Source organism: Schistocerca nitens, chromosome 2 (genome assembly GCF_023898315.1).
Source record: "Schistocerca nitens isolate TAMUIC-IGC-003100 chromosome 2, iqSchNite1.1, whole genome shotgun sequence".
In the NCBI taxonomy this organism is placed as follows: domain Eukaryota; kingdom Metazoa; phylum Arthropoda; class Insecta; order Orthoptera; family Acrididae; genus Schistocerca; species Schistocerca nitens.
The window spans coordinates 202,468,513-202,493,640 of record NC_064615.1 but is presented as its reverse complement, the minus strand read 5'-3'; the positions used below and the strand labels follow the sequence as shown (position 1 = coordinate 202,493,640).

Genomic DNA, 25,128 nt, shown 5'->3' with positions numbered 1-25,128 from the left:
GGAACACCCTGCGGCTAAACATGCCTTGGTGCCCGGCCAGCTCATCTTGGCACAGTGTTACACCGTCCGGGTTATCTGGATACTTCCCACTAACAACAACCTATCAGAACTCCGGAGATGGGAACTTGCCCTTCAATATATCCTCTCTTCCTGATACCCACCAGGCCTCAACCTCCACTAATTTCAAGTTGCCGCCGCTCATACCTCACCAGTCATTCAACAACATCTTTGCCTCTGTACTTCCGCCTCAACTGACATCTCTGCCCAAACTCTTTGCCTTTACATACGTCTGCTTGTGTCTGTATATGTCCAGATATGTGTGTGTGTGTGTGTGTGTGTGTGTGTGTGTGTGTGTGTGTGTGTGTGGGCGCGCGCGCATACCCGTCCTTTTTTTCCCCCCTTAGGTAAGTCTGGGATTGGAATGACTCCTTACCTTCTCCCTTAAAACTCACATCCTTTCGTCTTTCCCTCTCCTTCCCTCTTTCCTGATGAAGCAACCGTGGGTTGCGAAAGCTTGAATTTTGTGTGTGTGTTTGTTTGTGTGTCAATCAACATACCAATGCTTTCGTTTGGTAAGTTACATCATCTTTGTTTTTAGATATAATTTTCCCACGTGGAATGTTTCCCTAATCAGAGGTGACAGTTCTTAAATCGGATCTTCAACTGTTCTGTCATTAGCATTCCTGCCAGCCTCCTCCAGTGAGAGACTTCCACGGCACTGCCAAGCCATGACGCTGAAGTATAAGCGTGCCTCCAGAGCAAGTGGATATGCTCAGTCACCGTCACGCCTTGCCAATGTCCGGAACTGGTAGCTTTCACATCCCATCAGTATATATAAACCAAAGTGTGCACAGTGGCATGTTTCACACTTAAAACTAGCTAACTACATTTTCAGTTATCACAAACTTTTTCATTGGCCTAAGAGGGTAAAGGTGGATATATTATTCTCATTTAGCACCATAATACATGTCGTCTAAACTGACTCATTCCACATCATTTTGATAAATGCACAGATCTGTGCAACATGTAATTAACTAACTGCCAAATCCAGTCTGATCTGAAATAGCAATTTCGACATTCATACTAATCACAGTCAAGCTCAATAGCCAGTTTATGGTATTCACCTATCCTGTTACCTGAAGAATTACAAATAGATTATGTATGAAATAGAATATTCATTCAATGTCCCACAAATTAGTCACTTTGAAGAATCAGTTCTTGGTCTCTTCTCTCTGGTACTTTATGCCACTCAACGATCATTTTATAGTCATAATTCTACAAAATTAAAACGTATTTTCAAAGTTACATGTAAATGTGTTCGATCATCATGATGTCTAAGCCCCAAATGGCTTCTAGACTCCACAAAGCAATCCCCTATTCCATAAAATGTGTGCAAATGCCCTCACTTCTGTATGGCTAAGATTCATCATAGCCAACCAGCTATCAGTTCTATTCCTTGCTATCCCAAACAACATTAATATCTTTAAAAGTAATTCATTAAAAAAAAAAAAAAATCCCCACTTTACATAATAATTACTGAAGCACATTTCTCGTTTTCCCAATATCATAAACTGGTGAATTATACATTACACATTTCCACTGATCTATATGGCTCACTCACGTTCGATACAAATTCCCACAATATCATACATTTAGTTAACAGAAATGTAAATATTCACATACCACATTCATCTCTTCGTTCAATATAATAATCAAACACATGAAATAAGCAATAATTAACAGAAAACAAACCCATCATCAGATAAAATTTATTAAAAAAAATTGTTTTGACTGCTTAATATTTCACTGCCTGCATAATCGTGACACCTCTTGGCTGGAGCTGAACGATGAGCACTGTGTGCGCGCGCGCGTGTGTGTGTGTGTGTGTGTGTGTGTGTGTGTGTGTGTGTGTGTGTGTGTGTGTGTGTGTGTGTGTGTGTGTGTGTGTTTTATCTATACTATAATATTTTGTTATTTACAACTGTAGTACCTGTATTACATGCTTACTGTAATACAGAGTGAGTCAGAGGAAAGGTACATGTTTTTTGACAGGTGATTGTATTAGTGATTCTGAACAAAAAAAACTTCATATACATATATGCCCTATTCCGAATGATTTCTGAGACAGAACACATTTAAATTCACTTTTGTACATTTTTCTTAAATCACTTGAAAGCCGCACCCTCTGGCAAAAACAATTTGTAGACCAAAAACTACATTATATATCCTACAAAAAATGTCCTATTCATTTTTTTCTGTAGAACTAATAGTTTGCACAAAGAGAGCACGAGAATACTGAAAATCTTGTGCAATATGCATGCACTGTAGCTTAGGTAGTCTTGAAGTAGTTTCCTGACTTGATAGACCACAAGTGCCCTGTATCAAGTTCAACAACTTCGCCTACGCTACTGTGGTCTGTTGTAGACAATGAGAGAGTTTGAAAATACAGAAAGTAAATAAAAATATACATCAAATGTGCTCTATCTCAAAGCATTCAGAATAAGGCAAATGTGCCTATAAAGTTTTTTGTACAGAATCACTATCACCCAAATAACATGTGCCTTTCCTCCTTACACATCCTGTATATGTAATGTAAAATATATAGAATGCCTGGTTATATTTAAGAATCTTGCCAGGTTAACTTAATGCACTATGACTGAACAAAGAATGGCAACCTGTGGTTATGTGAGCACGTATATGAGAAGAATGCTGTTTCTTTCTGTCACTAGGCCACATAAATAAAAAGGAGAATATACTTTGTTTTCGTAATTTCAGAGAACATTCATAAGTTCACATGAATAAAGCTAATCGTAGAATATAATTCATTTGAGAATGCTTTCAGCTTGAGTAAAAGGGTGGGTGAAGGTGCCCAACATGAAGAGCATTCTCCGATTTCATAAGAATAAAACTAGAGAAGTGTCTCACAAGCAGAGAACATTCTCCATGTTTTGAAGTAAGCTCTGTAACATACATTCAACTGAGTAATGGCTGTTGAATTCAAGTGTTGCAGAGGCTTCTTCTTCTTCTTATTCTTCTTCTTCTTCTTATTATTATTATTATTAAAGTAAAAATGGCACAATTTATGTTGCTCAGAAGGCGAAAAAAAGATATACATAGACCGAAGAAATACTGAAGAAGGAAGTTATAGATGTTTATACAGATTTAGAAAAAAATTTGGTTTACAAATCATTTCTTTCCCAAAAATCATGAAACAATAAAAGACAACACCCTTTCAAATGAAGCCAAATTGAAAACATTTTTTAGTTACTTAGCAGACCAATGTTTTCAGACTGGTGTAGGAGAAGACCTAGGTTACACCAGACAAGTGTGTCGTGTTACTCAAAAAGCACCTCTGTGGATCTGATTTCCCAGAAACATAGGAAAACTAAAAACAGTTAAGTGGCAATCAAGGTATCAGTTTCACAGGCGGTGGGGATCCTCGATTGCATGCACATACCAGTTGTGAAACATTCAGTATTTGGAGATGAATATATTAACCAAAAGAGCTTTCCTAATATCAATGAGCAGACAACATGTGATTATATTGACATATTTACTAATATCAACACTTATTGACCTAGGTCTGTACATGATGCTAGGATATGGAAAAAGTCTGATGTATGTCAATACTAAAACAGAAGTGTGTAATGCTTTATTTTTAGGAGTTATGGCTACAGCATTGCACCTTGGTTAATGACACGATTCCAGAAACCACAAACACCTGATGAGCGGGCATACAATAGACATTTACATGGTAGAATCAAGCCATTTGGGAAATAGTGGATGAGATGATAATTCCATCAAGTGACTACAGTGAGAACGACACTTCAAGCATATTTCATAGTGACAAGCAATGTCACGGGAGTTTTTCCATTGTCAACACAGAAATTAAGCACAGGCAGATTTAGCTGTATGTTTAGAGTGCGTAGTTTACAAATTAGTGGTAGCTACATAATAAAATTATATTGCTGTTAAGTTTTGAAATTTTAATAACAAGGCAGAAGGATGGAAGGAAGGAAGGATGATTAGTGTTTAACCTCCTGTCAAGTGCCAAGTCATTAGAGATTGAAAACAGCCTAAAATCAGGAAAAAATAGAGAATGAAATCGGACATACCATTTTCAAAGGAACTATCCTGCTTTTGTCCTACACTATTTAGGGATATCACAGAAAACCTAAATCTGGATGGCCAGATGGGGATTTGAACCACTGACCTCCAAATGTAAGTCCTGTGTGCTAACCATTGTGCCACCTCGCTTGTTCAATACGAAGGCCGTACCAGTAACTTATCCCGAATTAAGTTCATCTCTCAGGAATTCAGTCCTTATCACACAAAATAAATACTGCTGCAATAATGAGATACTGTTTTTTGTATTGCTTTTGTTCTTTCTGCCAATACCAATTCACCTATTATGATACATTTTCTCACAGAATAATCTTATTTCTTGTTATTTAGAAACATAATGACCAGAAAAAATTATTATCTGATTCATAACAAACATAGTAATCTGTTTCTCTTGACACAACCACATGGGCGTCCATTTAGTATCTGAAGATTGAGCGGACCATTGTGCATCTTTTTTAACTGAGATTATCTCATGTTAGGAAAGTCTGACAGAGCTCCCGTCTGGAGTAGAGGAAAAATGTGATGCAGTCTTAAGATTCTGTTCACATAATATGTTCACCTAACTTCAGTAATAAGAAAGTATCCCATATATAAAAAATTCAGTAACATCATCAGGAAATGCATTTTTCGTAAACTGTTCACATGTTGTCTTAGTAATTTGTTGCCGCACATAAAACTAAAACCAAAACATAGTACAACTCTTCCAGAACACTTTGATGCCAGTTCCATATTTGCACACAGAATTGTTTGACCGTTTGTGTGAGTTGAATAAATGTAAGATTACGCATGTGGTTGGTGCCAGATGTGGCAAAATAATACACACCGAGAACCTTCTCGAAGAGGAGGAAGTAGTGAGATAGAAGTCCCTGACCAGAGAACATGCTTTGCATTTTTTATTCAGACGACATTGAGATCTTTTATCAGAGTGTGTCCAATGTTACTTATAATCCATCTTGATTGCAAAAATGTTTATTCACATGATCAGTTTCGGTTCCTCAAGAACCGTCTTCAGATCTGCAATTTCAGTTTCAGAGTAACCCGTCCACACGCAGCAACTTTCAACTGCTGCTTCTCTGTTTTTGCAGTGTGTGTGTGTGTGTGTGTGTGTGTGTGTGTGTGTGTGTGTGTGTGTGTGGAAGGGGGGGGGGGGAGGGGGGACACACACGCATCACCTCCTTCAACTCCCCCCATCACCTCATCCCCCTCTCCATGTCCATTTCCTCCACCTCCTTTGTTCTGTTACCCCCCTCTCTCTCTCTGACCTTGAGTCTTGTTAGTAGTTAATGCAAATTTAACCTTCAGTGGGAACTGAAGTTGCTTAAAATAGATGGTTAAATTTTGTTAGGACCATGGATATAAGGGGCATGAGAGAGACCTCTCCATCTGCTGGATCTGTGACATCAGTAGCTTTGATGACAGCATTTCACACAGTTTTCATCTGCGAATGGCTAATATTACAAAACTTTGTATTATTCTGATTCTGTAGTAGTATTGTAATCATAAGTCAATAAATCATACACACACATTTCCTGTTTTCTTTAAGACCAAAGCAAGGAAGAAAACAAAACAGCATGCTATTGTGATTACAATTTTTATTGGAAATTATATATAACAAGAAACAATATATGTGTGTGAGAAAAATTTCTCCAATGGTTTACCATGACTTGCTACTGTAGTTACAACTGACTGCAAGAAAGAAAATGAAACACATTTTCACAGCGTACCACAGAATTTTCATTCTCACAGTCAGTTTTAATGGAAACCCTGTACATTCTTGTTTAAAAAAAATATGTATCTTATGCCGGTTGTGACGTAGCAAGCTGGGATAATTTTAATTCCCCTCTTGTTTTGCAATCTGCCTCCTTAAATTCGTTTTGTTACTCTTGACTATTTATCGTTAGCATACGTGAACATAATCTACATTTTCATAAAAGAGAAAGATGGCCCTTAGTTTTAAAGAACATAACACCAGATCTGATTTTGTGCTTAGTTTTATGCGAGTCATAGATTTTCTAATTTATTTTGACTATCCGTAGTTAGTATCTTTTGTTATAGGGTGAAATCAGTAATTGTTTCGTAGCTTAAATTCTATTGTTGACATATAAAAACTATAAATTCTGTAATAATTGTAAACATTTGGAAGATGAAATGATAGTATTCTTAAACTATTTATTTGGTTCTAGTCTGAAACATGTTAGCAAAAACAGCCCTTCATTAATTCAAAAGTAATTAACAGTTTTGTCAAAAGTATTGTTTGCGTAACTATATTTGTTAGTTTCATGATTTAAACAAATAATTTGGTCGAAACCTTGTAGTAGAAGAAACTTAAAAAGAACCAATTTTTCGATGTATTCAGTTAATTTAATGAGTTAAGTTTTAATTGTAATTTCTGTAAATTCAACTGCGAACAATGCATAGTTTCAGTACCGATTATTGTGATGATATATAACGGCCCGATTTTTGGTTATGAGACAGTCAGTCTACGGCCCAGTTTCTGATGAGTAACCTGTGCTGGTTAGAATAACAACAAAGCTTCAAATTAACTGTGGAATAATTGTTAAACAATTAGGCCATGTGTAAAAACAGTGACAGTGTTTGCTGCATGTTGTTGTTGTTGTTGTTGTCGTCTTCAGCCCTGAGACTGGTTTGATGCAGCTCTCCATGCTACTCTATCCTGTGCAAGCTGCTTCATCTCCCAGTACCAAATGCAAACTACATCCTTCTGAATCTGCTCAGTGCATTCATCTCTTGGTCTCCCTCTACGATTTTTACCCTCCATGCTGCCCTCCAATGCTAAATTTGTGATCCCTTGATGCCTCAGAACATGTCCCACAAACCGGTCCCTTCTTCTAGTCAAGTTGTGCCACAAACTTCTCTTCACCCCAATTCTATTCAATACCTCCTCATTAGTTATGTGATCTACCCATCTAATCTTCAGCATTCTTCTGTAACACCACATTTCGAAAGCTTCTATTCTCTTCTTGTCCAAACTATTTCTCTTCCATGTTTCACTGCCGTACATGGCTACACTTCATACAAATACTTTCAGAAACGACTTCCTGACACTTAAATCTATACTCGATGTTAACAAATTTCTCTTCTTCAGAAACGCTTTCCTTCCCATTGCCAGTCTACATTTTATATCCTCTCTACTTCGACCATCGTCAGTTATTTTGCTCCCCAAATAGCAAAACTCCTTTACTACTTTAAGTGTCTCATTTCCTAATCTAATTCCCTCAGCATAACCCGACTTAATTCGGCTACATTCCATTATCCTCGTTTTGCTTTTGTTGATGTTCATCTTATATCCTCCTTTCAAGACACTGTCCATTCCGTTCAACTGCTCTTCCAAGTCCTTTGCTGTCTCTGACAAAATTAGAATGTCATCAGCGAGCCTCAAAGTTTTTATTTCTTCTCCATGGATTTTAATACCTACTCGGAACTTTTCTTTTGTATTCTTTTCTGCTTGCTCAATATACAGATTGAATAGCATCGGAGAGGGGCTACAACCCTGTCTCACTCCCTTCCCAACCACTGCTTCCCTTTCATGCCCCTCGACTCTTACAACTGCCATTTGTTTTCTGTACAAATTGTAAATAGCTTTTCGCTCCCTGTATTTTACCCCTGCCACCTTACGAATTTGAAAGAGAGTATGCCAGTAAACATTGTCAAAAGCTTTCTCTAAGTCTTCAAATGCTAGAAACGTAGGTTTGCCTTTCCTTAATCTTTCTTCTAAGATAAGGCTGTAAGGTCAGTATTGCCTCACGTGTTCCAACATTTCTACGGAATCCAAACTGATCTTCCCCAAGGTCGGCTTCTACCAATTTTTTGATTCGTCCATAAAGAATTCATGTTAGTATTTTGCAGCTGTGACTTATTAAAGTGATAGTTCAGTAATTTTCACATCTGTCAACACCTGCTTCCTTTGGGATTGGAATAATTATATTCTTCTTGAAGTCTGAGGGGACTTCGCCTGTCTCATACATATTGCTCACCAGATGGTAGAGTTTTGTCAGGACTGGCACTCCCAAGGCTGCCATATGTTCTAATGGAATGTTTTCTACTCCCGGGGCCTTGTTTCGACTTAGGTCTTTCAGTGCTCTATCAAACTCTTCACGCAGTATCATATCTCCCATTTCATCTTCATGTACATCCTCTTCCATTTCTATAACATTGCCCTCCAGTACATCGCCCTTGTATAGACCCTCTATATACTCCTTCCACCTTTCTGCTTTCCCTTCTTTGCTTAGAACTGGGTTTCCATCAACGCTCTTTATATTCATACAAGTCGTTCTCTTTTCTCCAAAGGTCTCTCTGATTTTCCTGTAGGCAGTATCTATCTTACATTTGTCCTCTAGCCATCCTTGCTTAGCCATTTTGCACTTTGTCGATCTCATTTTTGAGACGTTTGTATTCCTTTTTGCCTGCTTTCATTTACTGCATTTTTGTATTTTCTCCTTTCATCAATTAAATTCAGTATTTCTTCTGTCACTCAAGGATTTCTATTGGCCCTCGTCTTTTTACCTACTTGATCCTCTGCTGCCTTCACTACTTCATCCCTCAAAGCTACCCATTCTTCTTCTACTGTATTTCTTTCCCCCATTCCTGTCAATTGTTCCCTTATGCTCTCCCTGAAACTCTGTACAACCTCTGGTTCTTTCAGTTTATCCAGGTCCCATCTCATTAAATTCCCACCTTTTTGCAGTTTCTTCAGTTTTAATCTACAGGTCATAACCAATAGATTGTGGTCAGAGTCCACATCTGCCCCTGGAAATGTCTTACAATTTAAAACCTGGTTCCTAAATCTCTGTCTTACCATTATATAATCTATCTGATACCTTTTAGTATCTCCAGGGTTCTTCCATGTATACAACCTTCTTTCATGATTCTTAAACAAAGTGTTAGCTATGATTAAGTTAGGCTCTGTGCAAAATTCTACCAGGCGGCTTCCTCTTTCATTTCTTAGCCCTAATCCATATTCACCTACTATGTTTCCTTCTCTCCCTTTTCCTACACTCGGAATTCCAGTCACCCATGACTATTAAATTTTCGTCTCCCTTCACTATCTGAATAATTTCTTTTATTTCATCATACATTTCTTCAATCTCTTCGTCATCTGCAGAGCTAGTTGGCATATAAACTTGTACTACTGTAGTAGGTGTGGGCTTTGTATCTATCTTGGCCACAATAATGCGTTCACTATGCTGTTTGTAGTAGCTTACCCGCATTCCTATGTTCCTATTCATTATTAAACCTACTCCTGCATTACCCCTATTTGATTTTGTATTTATAACCCTGTATTCACCTGACCACAGTCTTGTTCCTCCTGCCACCGAACTTCACTAATTCCCACTATATCCAATTTTAACCTATCCATTTCCCATTTTAAATTTTCTAACCTACCTGCCTGATTAAGCGATCTGACATTCCACGGATTTTACTTCCGGAATATTTTACCCAAGAGAACGCCATCATCATTTGTCCATACAGTAAAGCTGCATGCCCTCGGGAAAAATTATGGCCATAGTTTCCCCCTTGCTTTAAGTAACAGTATAGAAGATTTTTTTGAATGTGTACGTTGAATATCTTTTTAGCTTTTAACATAAAATGCTTCTCAATTTTTGTTTGTAAATGCATTTAATCCACAGGTCTTAATATAATTTTACATCAGAATCTCTCACTCCATACAGCTTTTTATCACAAACAGACTTTGGTACGAGCAATATTCACCATAAAACTATATATTTGTAGCCTGTCTACGCAGATGGCCAACTCCATTGTTTTACAATATTAGATAATGACAGATTCCAAGAGCAAATAGTGCAGGGCATCCAATTGTGATATTCTGTAGAGACAAAAACAGCCAGAAGCATGTTAAATTCACATTTAAACATTTGCCTTAGTTACAAAATCAGCAAGCCATAAATTACGTTGGTGACAAAAATGGCCATCTCCACAAAGGCTTTACTCTGTCACACGATCTTGCAAGTTCACAACATTTATTAGAGTCGTACTGATAAGCAGTATGGTCTGCATCTATTATTGCTTAATACTAAAGAGTTTATTAACTAACAAGTATTATTAACACTGTGTTGAACTATACCAACAGAAATAAGGGAAGGAGTTGTGAAAGAATCACCTACATGTGAATGAAGGAAGAAAATTTCATATCGATCAAACTGAGAAAGAGTAAAACAAAAGACACTGAAGTTAATATTAAATGTAACCATGTACAAACAATTACCACTAAAGTTTATATTGTTTTAATGCCACTGTTTATTTTCAGGTATGGACCAAATGGATTACCTGAAGGAAAGAAAAATTGCAGCTTGTTGAAGATACAAGATATAAATAGGTTTCACATGTGTTTTATGACATTAAACACAAAACCAGGCAAGGTGCCTTCCTTCATAAGTATTGTTCAACAGTTCTACCAAAAAGAAAGAGACTTGGAGATGGAACAGGATCCACTAAAAGTGTAAAATGAAGCTGTGGCAGGAAACAGAATATAAGTATGTACGCGGATAGTTATTGGATTTCAGTTATTACAAAACATGGAGTTGAAGGGGTTCTTACACGATTTAAGAAAGACGGAGCTCTAACTCCTGTTGAAACAAGAAGTGGTTAGAGGAAGGCTGGCATTTATCAAAAGAAAATCAGTTCAGTAATACATTTTGTCAAACAGATTAAAGAGACAGAATTACACTACAGTAGAGGAAGAACTATTCATATGTATCTTGAATCAAGCTTCTCTATATCTAAAACATGGCGTATTTATCAAGTAGCAGTTTTTGGTGACTTAAAGATTCCATTGTTTTGACACTTATCTGTAATTCTATACAATGTAAGCTCTAAGTGTCCATCAACGAATGTATGCTCAACTTGTCTGCACTTTTCAGAAAAATAAAACCTGAAAGAGAATGAAGAGGCCTTGAACAAACTGAAAACAGAATTATCTATATTCAAAACACTTGCTTCAGGACTTTCTTTTTTTGTCATGAAAGAAGGAGATAATTTAGCTGTAGTGTCATATGAGTAGCAAAAAAAATGTGTTATTACCAAAGCTTCCAGATCAAAGCACATACTATTCAAAGCAGCTATACAGCTATAATATGACAGTTGTTTCTGGATGTTCTAATGGACTTAGAGATCTACGTAAACAGAATGTATCAATTTATTCTTGGACAGAACATAAAATGAAGAAGTTTTCAAAGAAAATAGCCTCTGCAGAATTTTCTATTATTTAATTATAGATTTTTGCTATTGTATTATAGACAATTTTTCAACAATACTAGTTATGTTAAAGTAACTCAAACAGTTTTTACCTCTCCTGAAACTTTTGCTAAATGGAATCTTTGTAACCAGGCTACAGATATTTAACATTCTGTGGGAGATTACTGTAGACATTGTTCCTTCGATTTGCATCTCTACTTTATTTCAGCCGGGAGAGGCTCTCCATTCAAGGCAGCTAAAATATTTCGAGCAGTGAGCATTGCCATTTCTGTCCTTGCTTGTGTTGTTGCACTACCAATGTGAGGAATCACAACTGTAAAGAACAAGACAAAATACAATGTGCTATACATCTCAGTTTATTGGTCCAGTACAATTATCTAAGGAAAAAATATTTCACATAATATATTAAAACTGTTCAAAACAAAAATAATCTACACTTGATGATTAAAATTCTGCTGATTTTTGTACCACGTCATTGTATTAAATACCTTATAAACTATTAACCCACCATTTTGATCATATTACAACAGCCTTCCCCAGGGAAACACAGGGTTTGCAGGAGGTAAAATGCCCCTATTTATTGCAGACAGTCAGTGTCAATATGTCATATTGGTGAAACTTTATTGACCCTAGTATATAATAGGCTAGTCATGATGAAACAGAGAAGATAGGAAAGAAGCAATTCGTAGACCATTTGGTTTATCAATGACTGGCAACAGTCTACAAATAATTGCTTGGCTTCTGTTGGGTATGTTTTCTTCCTTGTGGATGCATCCACGACTCTTTCACAAAATAAGAGGGGCGATCAAAATTATTAAGCAACCTGATAACATTACTAGAGAGAATGGCAAAGTTCCAGTGTGCTGTCTGCTGGGCTATCTAGCCCGAGCGGCCATGAGCAGTCACAGGGCAGAAGCATTACCACGCACAGACGCAACAGCCTAAACAAACAGCTATAGAGAAAATGTCAGTACTTATCTGCACACACCAGGAAGGAAACATCCCCACCAAAAGCCAAGCACTGATTCACGGGCTGTTGCCAACTGTCGACAAGCTGGACAGCCGACAAATAGCATCCTTCCTATGTTTTCCTTTCGTAATGAGTCATAATTGTAGGGCCAATAAAGTTTCAAAATATGACATACTGACACCAACTGTCTACAATAATTAGGGGCACCCCACCTCCTTAAGAACCAATCTTGCCCTCAGGATGGCTGCTGTAACATAGTCAAAACTTCAGTCTTATAGTTTATATTTAAACATATTTTATAAAATGACATGGTACAACACCCAGAAGAATTTTAATCATGACACCAGCCATGCAAGACAATGTAGTAATAACCTTCACTTGTTCATCAACTGTGTTGTAACCATTAGACTAGCAATTGGATTACAATAACATAACGCTCAAGAATAACTGATAAACACTGAGAAGTGCTGTTAATTCACATGAGATAGTTCCACAAACGTTCTGAGAAAATAGAATATATACTTTCATAGCTTTTCAATGTATTCCCCTTTATGTTGTGTATACTGGCATATACTTTTAAAGCACTCAGTGGAGACCTCTGTGGAAAATTTATGAGCATTTCAAAGGGAGACACAGATGCTTATGGGTAATCCACACTCAAATGTAACAATATTATGAAAAGGATAATTGCTACTCACCATATAGTGGAGATGCTGTGTTGCAGATAGGCACAACAAAAACACTTTCAGGAAGTGAACTTTTGGACAACAAGGCCTTTGTTGAAAACACATACACAAAAACAACTCACCCGCCCACATAAACACAAATGACACACACATGACCACAGTCTGGCTGCTGAGGTCAGACTGAGCAGCAGCATGTGGGAGAGGTACCCGGGGGGGGGGGGGGGGGGGGCGGTGTAAGGAGGATAAGGAGGAGACTGGGGTGGGGAGGGGGAGAGAGAGAGCATGGTAGAGGTGGGGGATGGTAAAGTGCCACTTGTGGGAGCATAAAGGGATGAGGTGGAGAGATGGTAGGGCACCTAGGTGTAGCCGGGAGATCAGATGAAGGGTGGGGTTACAGAGGGTGGGGTTAAAGAGGGTGGGGTTAAAGAGGGTGGGGTTAAAGAGGGTGGGGTTAAAGAGGGTGGGGTTAAAGAGGGTGGGGTTAAAGAGGGTGGGGTTAAAGAGGGTGGGGTTAAAGAGGGTGGGGTTAAAGAGGGTGGGGTTAAAGAGGGTGGGGTTAAAGAGGGCACAGGAAAAGGACAGAAGTAAAAAGACTGAGGCACACTGCTGGAACAGAGGGCTGTGTAGTGCTGAAATGGGAACAGATAAAGGGCTAGATGGGACAGGACAGATACATTGCAGGGAGAGTTCCCACCCGCGCAGTTCATAAAAGCTGGTGTTGGTGGAAAGAATCCAGATGGCATAGGCTGTTAAGCAGTCATTGAAATGAAGAACGCTGTGTTGCATGGATTGCTCAGCAATGTGGTGGTTCAGCTGTTTCTTGGCCACAGTTTGTCAGTGGCCATTCATGCACACAGGCAGCTTGTCTGATATCACGCCCACTCAAAATGCCGCTCAGTGCTTGCAGCTTAGCTAGCCCTGCCTCTGATGTTATAGGTGATGCTTGAGACTGGACTGGACTGGACTGGACTAAGTGGTGGTGGGAGGATATATGGGACAGGTCTAGCATCTAGATCTGTTACAGGGATATGAGCCATGAGGTAAAGGGTTGGGAACAGGGGCTGTGAAGGGATGGACAAGGATATTGTGTGGATTTGGGGGGCAGGAGAATACTGTAGGAGGGGTGAGAAGGGTAGTGGGTAGGACATTCTTCATTCCAGGGCATGATGAGTGGCAGTCAAAATCCTGTTGCTCCAGTAATAGGTGGTAATGAGCCATGAGGGGAATGCTCATCTGTGGTAGGAGGCTGGGACTTTGGGAGGTGGTGGGTGACTGGAGAATAAGGTACGCAACATCTGTTTTTGTACAAGGTTTGGAGGGTAATTACGGTGTGTGTAAGCCTCAATGACACACTCGGTACATTTTGAAAGGGACCGCTCATCACTATAGATGCGACGGCCAACGGTAGCTAGGCTGTATGGAAGAGACTTCTTTGTAGGGAACGGGTGGTGGCTGCCAAAGTGGAAGTTTGCTGGTGGTTGGTAGGTTTGATGTGGACAGAGATACTGATGTAGCCATTTTTGAAGGAAAGGTCAACCTCGAGGAAGGTGGCTTGTTGGGTTGAGTAGGACCAGGTGAAGCCAATGGGGGAAAAGATGTTGAGGCTCTGGAGGATTGTGGATAGGGTGTCCTTACCCTCAATCAAGATCACAATGGTGTCATCAATGAATTTCAACCAGTGGAGGGGTTTGGGATTCTGAGTGTTTAGGAAGGATTCCTGTAGATCACCCATGAGCAGGTTGGCATAGGATGGTACCATGCAGATGCCAATAGCCATATCCTGGATTTCTTTGAAAGAAATGCTTCCAAAGGAGAAATAATTGTGGGAGAAGATATAGTTGGTATGGCAACTACGAAGGAGGCTGTTGGTTTGAAATCTGTTGGGCACTGGGAAATGAAGTGTTCAATAGCGGTAAGGCCATGGACTTTATGGATCCTGGTGTAAAAGGAGGTGGCATCAATTGTGACGAGCAGGGTACCATGTGGTAATGGGACAGGAACAGTGGATAGGTGATGGAGAAAATAGTTGGTATCTTTTGTATAGGAGGGTAGATTGCAGTTAATGGCTGAAGGTGTTTGTCTCCGAGAGCAGAGATTCCCCTCAGTGGGGGCACAGTAACCGGCCACAATGGGCAACTTTTGGATGCATGTAGAAGGTGGGCATGCACAGAGTAGTATGGGTGAGGAAAGAGATGGAGTCCGGTAAGAGGTACTAGGATGGGCCACGTTTGATGAGAGACTGGAGACCCTGCTGGACTTCTGGAATGGGGTCCCTGTGGCAGGGTTTGTAGGTGGATGAATCTGACAGCTGGCAGATTCCTTCTGCCAGGTACTCCTTGTGGTTCAAAACAACAGTGGTGGAGCCTTTATCAGTACATAGGATTATGAAGTTGGGATCAGCTTTTAGATGGTGGACTGCGGTTTTTTCTGCAGATGTAATGTTAGTTTGCATGTTGATGGACTTGGGGAATGATGGTGAGGCAAGGTTCAACATTAAAGACATTCTGGAAAGTTTACAGGGGGTGATTTGGTGGGCACTGGGGTTGGTTCACAGTTGGATGGAGTAGTGAACTGAGACAGGGGTGTTCAACATTCCTCTTTGGTTGAGTGTGATTAGTTGGGTTGGTGATGAAAAAGTGTTTCCATAGGGCCCGGGAGAAGGAGATAAAGTCTTTAACAAGTCCTGCATGATTGAATTTGGGAGTGGAGCAAAAGGTGAGGCCTTTGGAAAGGACTGGTATTTCTGTAGGGCTAAGGCTTCTGGAGGAGTGTGTTTCGGGTCTGTTTAGGTTCTGAATTCTGTATGGTGGTGGTAGGAAGTTTTTGAGGCTGATGTGGTAGGTCTGTGAGGCAGGGTTTGTCAGCTATGAGGGGACGTGGGGAGGTTTGGATGTTGTTGTTTAGGTGGTGGATAGTGGCAGTCCAAGGCGGGAGTAGGAAGTGAACAGGGTGGAGAGTTTTCTGAGGTGGCATTGGGCAAGTGCTCTAGTTCCTGGAGGGCAAGAGTTTCAATACGTGATACGGGTTCCAGGAATTTGGGACTGAAAGGCAGGAAAATTTTGAGGATGGAGAGAAGGTATTGTAAGGAGGTGTGGGCTTGATTGATATAGCTTTCAGGACTACGATGGTGAGGGTTAAGGATTGGCAGAATCTGAACAGATGGAGTTCACTGTGAAAAGAAGGGTGGCAGCTGGAGACGGGTAACTTGATGGTAAGAGGCACTAACAGTAATTGGGACTGGGTTGTGGCTAGGGATAAGGGAACTCTTCTATACTGATGCAGATGGCAAGAGCAAGGATCCATGGTGATGGATAAAAACGCGTAAAATTTCGTAAATAACTCTGAATTATATCCAAAAAATTCACAAAAATACACGCAAACACATAGCGAAAAAAAATCAGGAAAAGAATGAAGTCAGGGGAAACAAGATGAAATCGGAAGGAGAAGGCCGATTGTGAAAGGCAAAAAACAAATGAAATGGTGTTAGGACACAAATGAGATCAAAGAAAAAATAATAAAAAATAAATAATAAAATTGTAATGTGGGTTGCAGGTCTGTGGGCAGGTAAGTGTGAAGAAGGGGAATGTCAGATGCAACTGATTCAATGAAGTTAGTAGGTGCGAACTGGAATCAATAGGAGAAGAAGTGAGGAGTGGGGAGGGGTTGATAAGATGATATACAAGTTTGTGTAGCACAAGAAAGATAAGGGAAAGAACACGCGAAAACACGTGAGAATGAGGCAGGAAGAGTGGATGAATTTGAAGGTATTGGATTAATGATATTGGCAGGAGTAATGTGGGACATGATATGCTGCACCGACAATCGGTGCGGTCTTGTAATGATCTGTTGTGCATGGCCAAGAGAGTTGATATAGTGTGACTCAAAAGTAGATCATCCAGTGTGGTTTGTAAGGTGACAAGAGGAACACAGGAAACAAGAGAAAGGACAATCACTGAGTATAGTAATGCATCAGAAAATAGTAACAAAAAAACTGTGTTACAGGGTGGAAGAAAAGCCTTCGGGGGGGGGGGGGGGGGGGGAAATTATGGAAAATCCAGGAAGGAACGTAACAGTATTATGAAAAGGATAGTTGTTACTCACCATATAGCGAAGATGCTGAGTCGCAGATAGGCACAACAAAAAGACTGTTGAAATGTTAGCTTTCAGCCAGCAAGGCTGTTGTCCAAAACAGATAACACACACACACACACACACACACACACACACACACACACACACACACAGGCGCACATGCGAGACCATTCTCTGGCTACTGAGGCTAGACTGTGAGCAGCAGCCCATGATGGGAGAGGCAACCGGATGGTGGGAATAAGGAGGCTGGGATGGGTAGGGGGTGGGATAGCAGGGAAGGGGTGGGGGACAGTAAAGTGCTGCTTGTGGGAGCGTACAGGGATGAGGGGGAAAGAGGGTAGGGCAGACACGTGCAATTGGGGGGGGGGGGGGGAGGAGTGGGGTTGGATGGATGGAGAGGGTGGGGTAATGGAAAAGAGAGAAGTAAAAAGACTAAAGGAGCTTGGTCAAACAGAGGGCTGTGTTGTGCTGGAATGGGAACAGGGAAGTTTGGTTGGTTGATTTGGGGGGGGGGGGGGGGGGGAGACCAAACAGCAAGGTCATTGGTCCCATTGGATTAGGAAAGGAAGTCAAACTGTCCCCTTTCAAAGGAACCAACCTGGCATTAGAACAGGTAAGGGGCTAGATGGGTAAGGAAAATGACTAACAAAGGTTGAGGCCAGGAGGGTCACGGGAATGGATGATACATTGCAGGCAGAGTTCCCACCTGCACAATTCAGAATTCTAATGGTGGTGGGAAGGATCTGGCGGGCACTTTCTGTGAAGCAGTCATTGAAATGAGGAATGATATGATGGGTGGATTGCTCAGAAACAGGGTGGTCCAGCTGTTTCTTGGCCACAGTTTGTCGGTGGCCATTCATGTGGAGAGACAGCTTGATGGTTGTCGTGACCATGTAGAATGCAGCACAGTGGCTGCAGCTTAGCTTGTAGATCACGACTGGTTTCACAGGTAGCCCCGCCTCTGACGGGATAGGTGATGCTTGTGACCGGACTGGAGTAGTTGGTGGTGGTGGTGGGAGAATGTATAGGACAGGTCTTGCATCTAGGTCTCTTACAGGGATATGAGCCATGAGACAAGGGATTGGGAACAGAGGATGTGTAGGAATGGACAAGGATTTTGTTTAGGTTCAGTGGGCGGCAGAATACCACTGTGGGAGGGGTGGGCAGGATAGTGGGTAGGACATTCCTCATTTCAAAGCGCTCCTCTGTGGCCGGATGGTGAGACTTTGGGGGGTGGTGGGTGCCTGCCACGCATCCTTCCACATTGACTGCCATCTGTTCAGATTCCACCAATCCTAATCCTCACCAACATGGTCCTGCAAAACCATATCAATCAGTCCCAAATCTCCTCGCATTACTTGCTCTCCATCCACAATATTCTCTTGCTATGGAGTTGCAAGTTCCTGGATCCCACATTACACACTGAAACTCTTGAACTAGAGCAACATGCAGACCACCACCTCAAAAAAACTCTCCACTCTGTTCATTCCTACTCCCACCTTGGAATGCCACTACTACCACCTGTAGAACAATCTCCAAGCAACTCCCCCCTCCCGCATGTCCCCACATGGCCGACAAATCCTGTCTTGCAGACCCACCCTCGAAAACTTCCTCCCATCACCAAATAGAATCCAGATCCGAAACATAGTCATGAACATTTCCTCCAAAAGCCTTAGCCCCACAAAAGTATCAGTCCTTTCCAAGGGCCTCACCTTTTGCTACACTCCCAAATTCAATTATGCAGGATTTGCTAAATACCTTCTCTCCTTCTCCCAGTCCTACAGTCAAAACATTTTTCTGCCACCAACCCTACCAACCAAAGTCCAATGCTGGACCCTGCCTGACTCAGTTCACTTCCCCATTCAACTGTGATCCAACCTCACTGCCCCAGATCATTCCTTGTTAAGTTTCTAGAATTTGTTAACCTTGAACCTTGCTTCACCACCATTCCCCAAATCCATCAACATGCAAACTAAACTTACATCCACAGAAATAACCGCAATCCACCATCTAAAAATTGATCCTGGCCATATAATCCTACCTACTGACAAAAGCTCCACTACTGTTGTTTTGAACCGTACGGATTACCTGGCAGAAGGACCCCGCCACTTCATCCAGCTACAAAACCTGCCACAGTTCACCCATTCCAGAAACCCAGCAAGATCCCCAGGCTCTCCTCAAATCCTTAGGTTCATCCCAGATCGGATTTTATCCCAGAACCTCTTCCCGGACTTAATTTCTCTCCTCACCCCTACCAATCCCTGTATGTCTATCTTCTATATGCTTCCTGAAGTATATAAACCCAACCACCTAGGATGGCCCATTGTGGCCGGTTACTGTGCTCCCACTGACAATCTCTGCTCTCAGAGACCAACACCTTCAGCCATTACATGCAACCTACCCTCCTGTAGAAAAGATACCAACTATTTCCTCTACTAACTCTCCATAGTTCCTGTTTCTGTATCACGTGGTGCCCTGCTCATCACTACTGATGCCATCTCCCTTTATGCTAAGGTCCCTAAAGCCCATGGCCTTACAGCTATTGAACACTACATTTCCCAATGCCTGACGGATTCCAAACCAATAAGGTCCTTCCTAGTTGCCAAGACCAACTATATCCTCACCCACAGTCACTTCTCCTTTGAAGGCATTACCTACAAACAAATCCAGGGTACAGCTATTGGCACCCACTTGTCACCACCCTATGCCAACCTATTCATGGGCAATGTACAGGAATACTTCATAAATACACAGAATCCCAAACCCCTCACCTGGTTCAATTCATTGATGCCATCTTTGTGATCTGGGTTGAGGGTGAGGACACCCTATCCACATTCCACCAGAACCTCAATACCCTCTCCCCCATCCGCTACACCAGGTCCTATTCAACCCAACAGGCCACCTTCCTTTAGGTTCGCCTCCCCTTCAAAGAAGGCTACATTAGTACCCCTGCCCATATCAAACCTACCAACCACCACTAATACCTCCACTTTGAGAGCTGCCATCTATTCCATACCGAGAAGTCCCTGCCACACAACCTAGCCACCTGTGGCTGTCGCATCTGTAGTGATAAGTGGTCCTTATCGAAATATACCAAAGGTCTCACTGAGGCTTTCACAGACTGCAATTACCCTCCAGAAACCATGTACCAAAACAGATCTTCTGTACCTTATCTCTCCATTCCCAAAATCCCACTGTCTGGCCACATATGAGCATTCCCCTCATGACTTAGCACCACCCAGTACGGAAGCAACTGAATCACATTCTCTGCCAGGATTCTGACTATCTCTCATTGTGCCCTGAAATGAGGAAGGTCCTACCCACTATCCTGCCCACCCCTCCCACAGTGGTATTCTGCCACCCACTGAACCTATACAATATTCTTGTCAATTCCCACACAACCCCTGCTCCCAACCCTTTGCCCCATGGCTCGTATCCCTGTAATAGACCTAGATGCAGGAACTGTCTCATACATTCTCCCACCATCAGCTACTCCAGTCTGGTCACAAGCATCACCTATCAAATCAAAGGTAGTCATGTAATATACAAGCTAAACTGCAGCCACTGTGCAGCACCCTACATGGGCACGACAAATCACAAGCTGTCTGTCCACATGAATGGCCACCAACAAACTATGGCCAAGAAACAGCTGGACCACCACATTGCAGAGCAATCCATGCAACAAAGCACACTTCATTTCAATGACTGCTTCACAGCCTATGCCATCTGGATCTTTCCCACCAACACAAGCTTTTGTAATTGTGCAAGTGGGACCTCTCCCAGCAATGTATCCTACACTCCTGCAACCCTCCTGGCCTCAACCTTCGTTAGTCATTGTCCTTACCCATCTAGCCCCTTCCCTGTTCTCATTTCAGCACTCTATTCCAGCAACACGCCTCAAGTCCTTTTTACTTCTCTTCTGTTCCATTACCCCTCCCCCACTCCTCCCACCGTTTTAACTGCTGAACTGCACATAGCTTCCCTACCCTTTCTCCAGCTCGTCAATGTATGCTCCCACAAGCAACACTTTACCATCCCCCACCCCTACCCTGCTATCCCTCCCCCTCCCTGCCCCAGCCTCCTCCTTACCTCCACCACCCAGTTGCCTCTTCCATCACGTGCTGCTACTCGCAGTCTTACCTCAGCAGACAGACTGTGGTCACGTGTGTGGGAGTTGCGTATGCTTAAGTGTGTGTGTGTGTGTGTGTGTTTTCTCTATTTTCAATGAAGGCCTTGTTGTCCAAAAGCTCACTTTCTGGTAGGCTTTTCGTTGTGCCTATTTGTGACTGTATCTCCGCTATATAGGCTCTAATGGAGAGTCATAATACATAATGGTAGTTCTTTTGACTTCTGGAAGGAGTATGAAATTACAATGAGATAACTAGATACCATAATGTGAATGCATAAGTGTCTGCCTTTGAGATAACTTGCTAAATGCTGTGTGAGAGCCACTCTGTGAGTGGACACCTTGAGGTGGCAAAGTAAATTTTTAGAATATTGTGAGTAAGTTACATAGAGTAAGTTTCCTGATCATGCTATTGCAACAGGGGGGGGGGGGGGGGGGGAGACTTGAGCTTGTCAGCCATGGAATGGGAGAGCCCCGTGATCAAAATTGGTGCCAGAGACAGGGATTTGTACGAGATTGCTTGAATGTATTTTCCGAAAATTACTTTGAGCAGATAGTTGGAGAACTCTTACATGAAATCATCACCTTAAACCTCCTATGAACTAATGGACACCAATGTTTTGAAGCAACTAATACAGATGAGGCCAGAGGTGATCATAAAACTGTGATAACATCAGTGACCACGGGTGTTTCAAGAAGTGTCACAAAAAGTAGGAAAGTAATTTTGTTTAGCAAGAGTGACAGGATATAAATTGCAGAGTACCCGAATAGTTAACAATTCTCAACTCAAAGGACAAATATGTTAAACACAAATGGACAAAATGCAAAAGCTTTAGACAATGTGCCTTGGAAAAGTATGTGCCAAGCAAGTTCGTGAGGTATGGAAAAGACCCACCGCGATTCGTGTTAGAAGGCTGCTATGGAATCACCAAAAATTCAAACAAAGTCAAAGCCTAGTTGACCATTGTGCTGAATGAAGCCAAAATTAACATAAGGAGTGCTATATGAGAAGCATTCAATGAATTAAAATGTAAAATTTTGACAATCAATCTGACAAATAATACTAAGTTTGGTTTTATGTTACGTCAGTAAGTGTATCAACATTATATGGCTAGGAAACTGAAGTTAACAGAGACATGACCCAAATGCTGAATTCAGTTTTCTGAGATTGTTTCCCCACAGAAGACCATAATATGGTTCTTTGTTTTAATTACTGCACAAATGCCAAAACAGTAAATATTTAGGTAAGTGACTCCAGATTTAAAATCAAATAATACTGTTAAACAGTGGAAAGACAAATAGACCAGATGAGGCACCACTGAGGTTCTACAGAGATTTTGAGAAAATAACTTGCTCACCTGCTAGCAGCAGTTTACTGCAACTTGCTAAAGCAAAAAAGGATACCTAGCAATTGGAAAATGGTAAGCACATGCTCATTTTCAAGAATGGCTGTCAGATAGATGCACATAATTATATGTCTATATAATTGGCATTACATTGTTGTAGGATTATATAGTAATGTGAAGCCCTGGTCGAATGTAAATCACGTAAGGAGTGAAGGTAACACTTCATTGGATAGCAGAGGCATTAAATTATTGAAAAACACATAAAGAGAGACAGAAAACTAACAACTGCAGTTGGTTTTTAGTTCCTGGAGATAACAATGGCCACATGAAAGTTACGAATGTGTAAATGTATTTGTGTTTTGTTTTATCTATATCCGGTGAAGGCTGATTGCTGATAGTATCAGCACTCTTTTTTCTTAATGTTCCCCTGTAGCTCAGTGCAAACTCTGTGTAGTAAGTGGCAATCTGTCATTTTCATATTGTTGTTACTCTGTCTCGGATTTTCAATTGTTTTATTCAGACTGAAAACAATCACAGAAGAGCTCACTAAGAAACAAATAGAATTATTAAAAGTCTGGCTGCGATATGAAGGGATCTCTGGAAGGAAGTTAAATATTTATCAGAGCAGAAAAAGTTAAGCAAATAGGGACAATCCATTCACAACTATTCAGTTTGAGAGTTTAACTGACATTCCTTTCTTCACATTGTATATCACCTTTCAGTCCGTGCTTTCTCATCCAACATTAAAAGTGTCAGCGTCGTGGTCTTCTGTTTGAAAGCTGATTTGGTGTAGCTCTCTGCACTAGTCTACCCTGTGCAAGCCTCTTCATTCCTGCACAACTGCAGCAACCTATATCCACTTCACCCTGCACTCTAAAGAGGAGATTTGGACTTCCTCTGCAGTTTTTGTCCCCTACACTTCCCTCCATTACCAAATTAACTATTCCTTGATGTCCCAATAATTATCCTATTCATCTATCCTTTCTTCAATCAAACTGTACCATGCAGCTCTTATCTCTAGTTCGACGCAGTACCTCTCTATAATTTGCTGCCATTTAATCTTCAGCATTCTTTTGCAATGCTACATTCAAAAGCTAATATTCTCTTCTTGCCTGTACTGTTTATCATCCACTCCATTTCCATGTAAGGATATGGGTCAGAAAAAATTTCCATATTCAATGTTAACTAATTCTTCGTTCTTGAAAACAAATGTTCTTGCTATTTCAATCTGTATGTTATGAATGGGTATCAAAACACTTTGAGGCCAGCTGTGTTTTCTTGTCACCTTTTAGTTCTGTTTACTTGTCACCTTGTACAGCAACATAACACTCACAGCATTTCTGCTACTGCTAAAACCTGTCCTCAAAGTCTTCTTTTGGAAATGGGTCAGGCACCTTCTGGAATTTGTGCTGGGTCTCTCCATTGTTGGCAAAACAGTGACCTTTGAATTGGATCTTCAGCTTCAGGAAGAGAGCGAAGTCTGCAGAAGCCAAATTTGGAAAGCAGGATGGGTGCCAAAGTTGCGATAAACTTATTTCTGGTGAGAAACTCAAGTATGAAGAGAGCGCAGTGACAAGGTGCATTGTCAACATGGAGCAGCCAGTTTTTCGCGTTCCACAGATCCAATTTTTTTCACCATATGTCCTCCCTGACGCCTTAAAACCTGGCAGTAGAACTCACTCTTTGAGAATAATTTGTGATGCGCAATGCCATGAATGTATAAAAGCACGATGAGCATGCACTTGGTAACACTGCGGACCTGCCTCACGTTTTTTGGTCATGTAGATAATGGGCTCTTTCATTGTGAAGTCTGCTGCTTTGTTTCCAGGATTATACCAATACACCCACATTTTCTCACCGGTAATGATCTTCAACATGAAAAACAGCTCATCTGTCATATGCTAACAGTTCTTGGGCGACTGGTACAGTGTTTCTTTTGCTCCTGGGTCAGCAGTCTGGGGGCAAACATTGCAGAACATGCCACATGTTGAAATCACAAGTAAGGAATACCTGCACTGGTCCGTACAACACATCAACAATGGCAACAATGTTGTGAATCATTCTCCAATGATCTTCATGTACAAGTTGCCAAATGGTTTTGACATTTTCAGGCAATTTCTTGTGGAAGGTCATCCTGATCTCTAGTTGTCTTTCAGTGATGATGATCTGTTCTTGAAGCACATGCCATTCAAAGCACTTCACATGACCCGTTACAACACAGCTGCACACTTCCAAAAACATGTCAAGTGCCTCTGTGGTGGATTTATCCAGTTTCACTAAAATTTTCATATTTACTTGTTGTTTTGACTTGCTGTCCACACTGAAATCACAGATGTGATAACAAACACGGTCAGAATGGCCCCAGCTGCCATTTTGCAGTGACTAGCCTACTGTATTTTAGCAATGTAGGATTAACATTCTGGATAACTCTCACATCGAAGGATGCAATGAAACGAATTCACAACATCTGGACGTTGCAGCCTTCTCGAACAATGGCCAAGTACCCCATGTGTGTATACTGACCAGTCTAAATATAAGTACTCTGTTGGC

General features: G+C 41.1%; 1 protein-coding gene across 5 annotated transcripts in view; it reads right to left on the bottom strand.

The window, feature by feature from the left end:
• Window positions 1–25,128, bottom strand: part of LOC126235903 (glyoxylate reductase/hydroxypyruvate reductase) — a 100,070-nt gene that overhangs the window by 21,824 nt on the left and 53,118 nt on the right. For 2 of the 5 annotated variants that reach the window (XR_007544837.1, XR_007544836.1), the window contains exon 6: window positions 11,451–11,671. Coding sequence is in view for 1 of the 5 variants with exons in the window: in XM_049944849.1 (XP_049800806.1) it covers window positions 11,553–11,671 (119 nt within the window). In the remaining 4 variants the exon portion in view is untranslated. Of the gene's footprint in view, window positions 1–9,732; window positions 11,036–11,165; window positions 11,672–25,128 lie in introns of those variants that run through there. The other 3 variants (XR_007544835.1, XR_007544834.1, XM_049944849.1) reach the window with 3 other exon arrangements.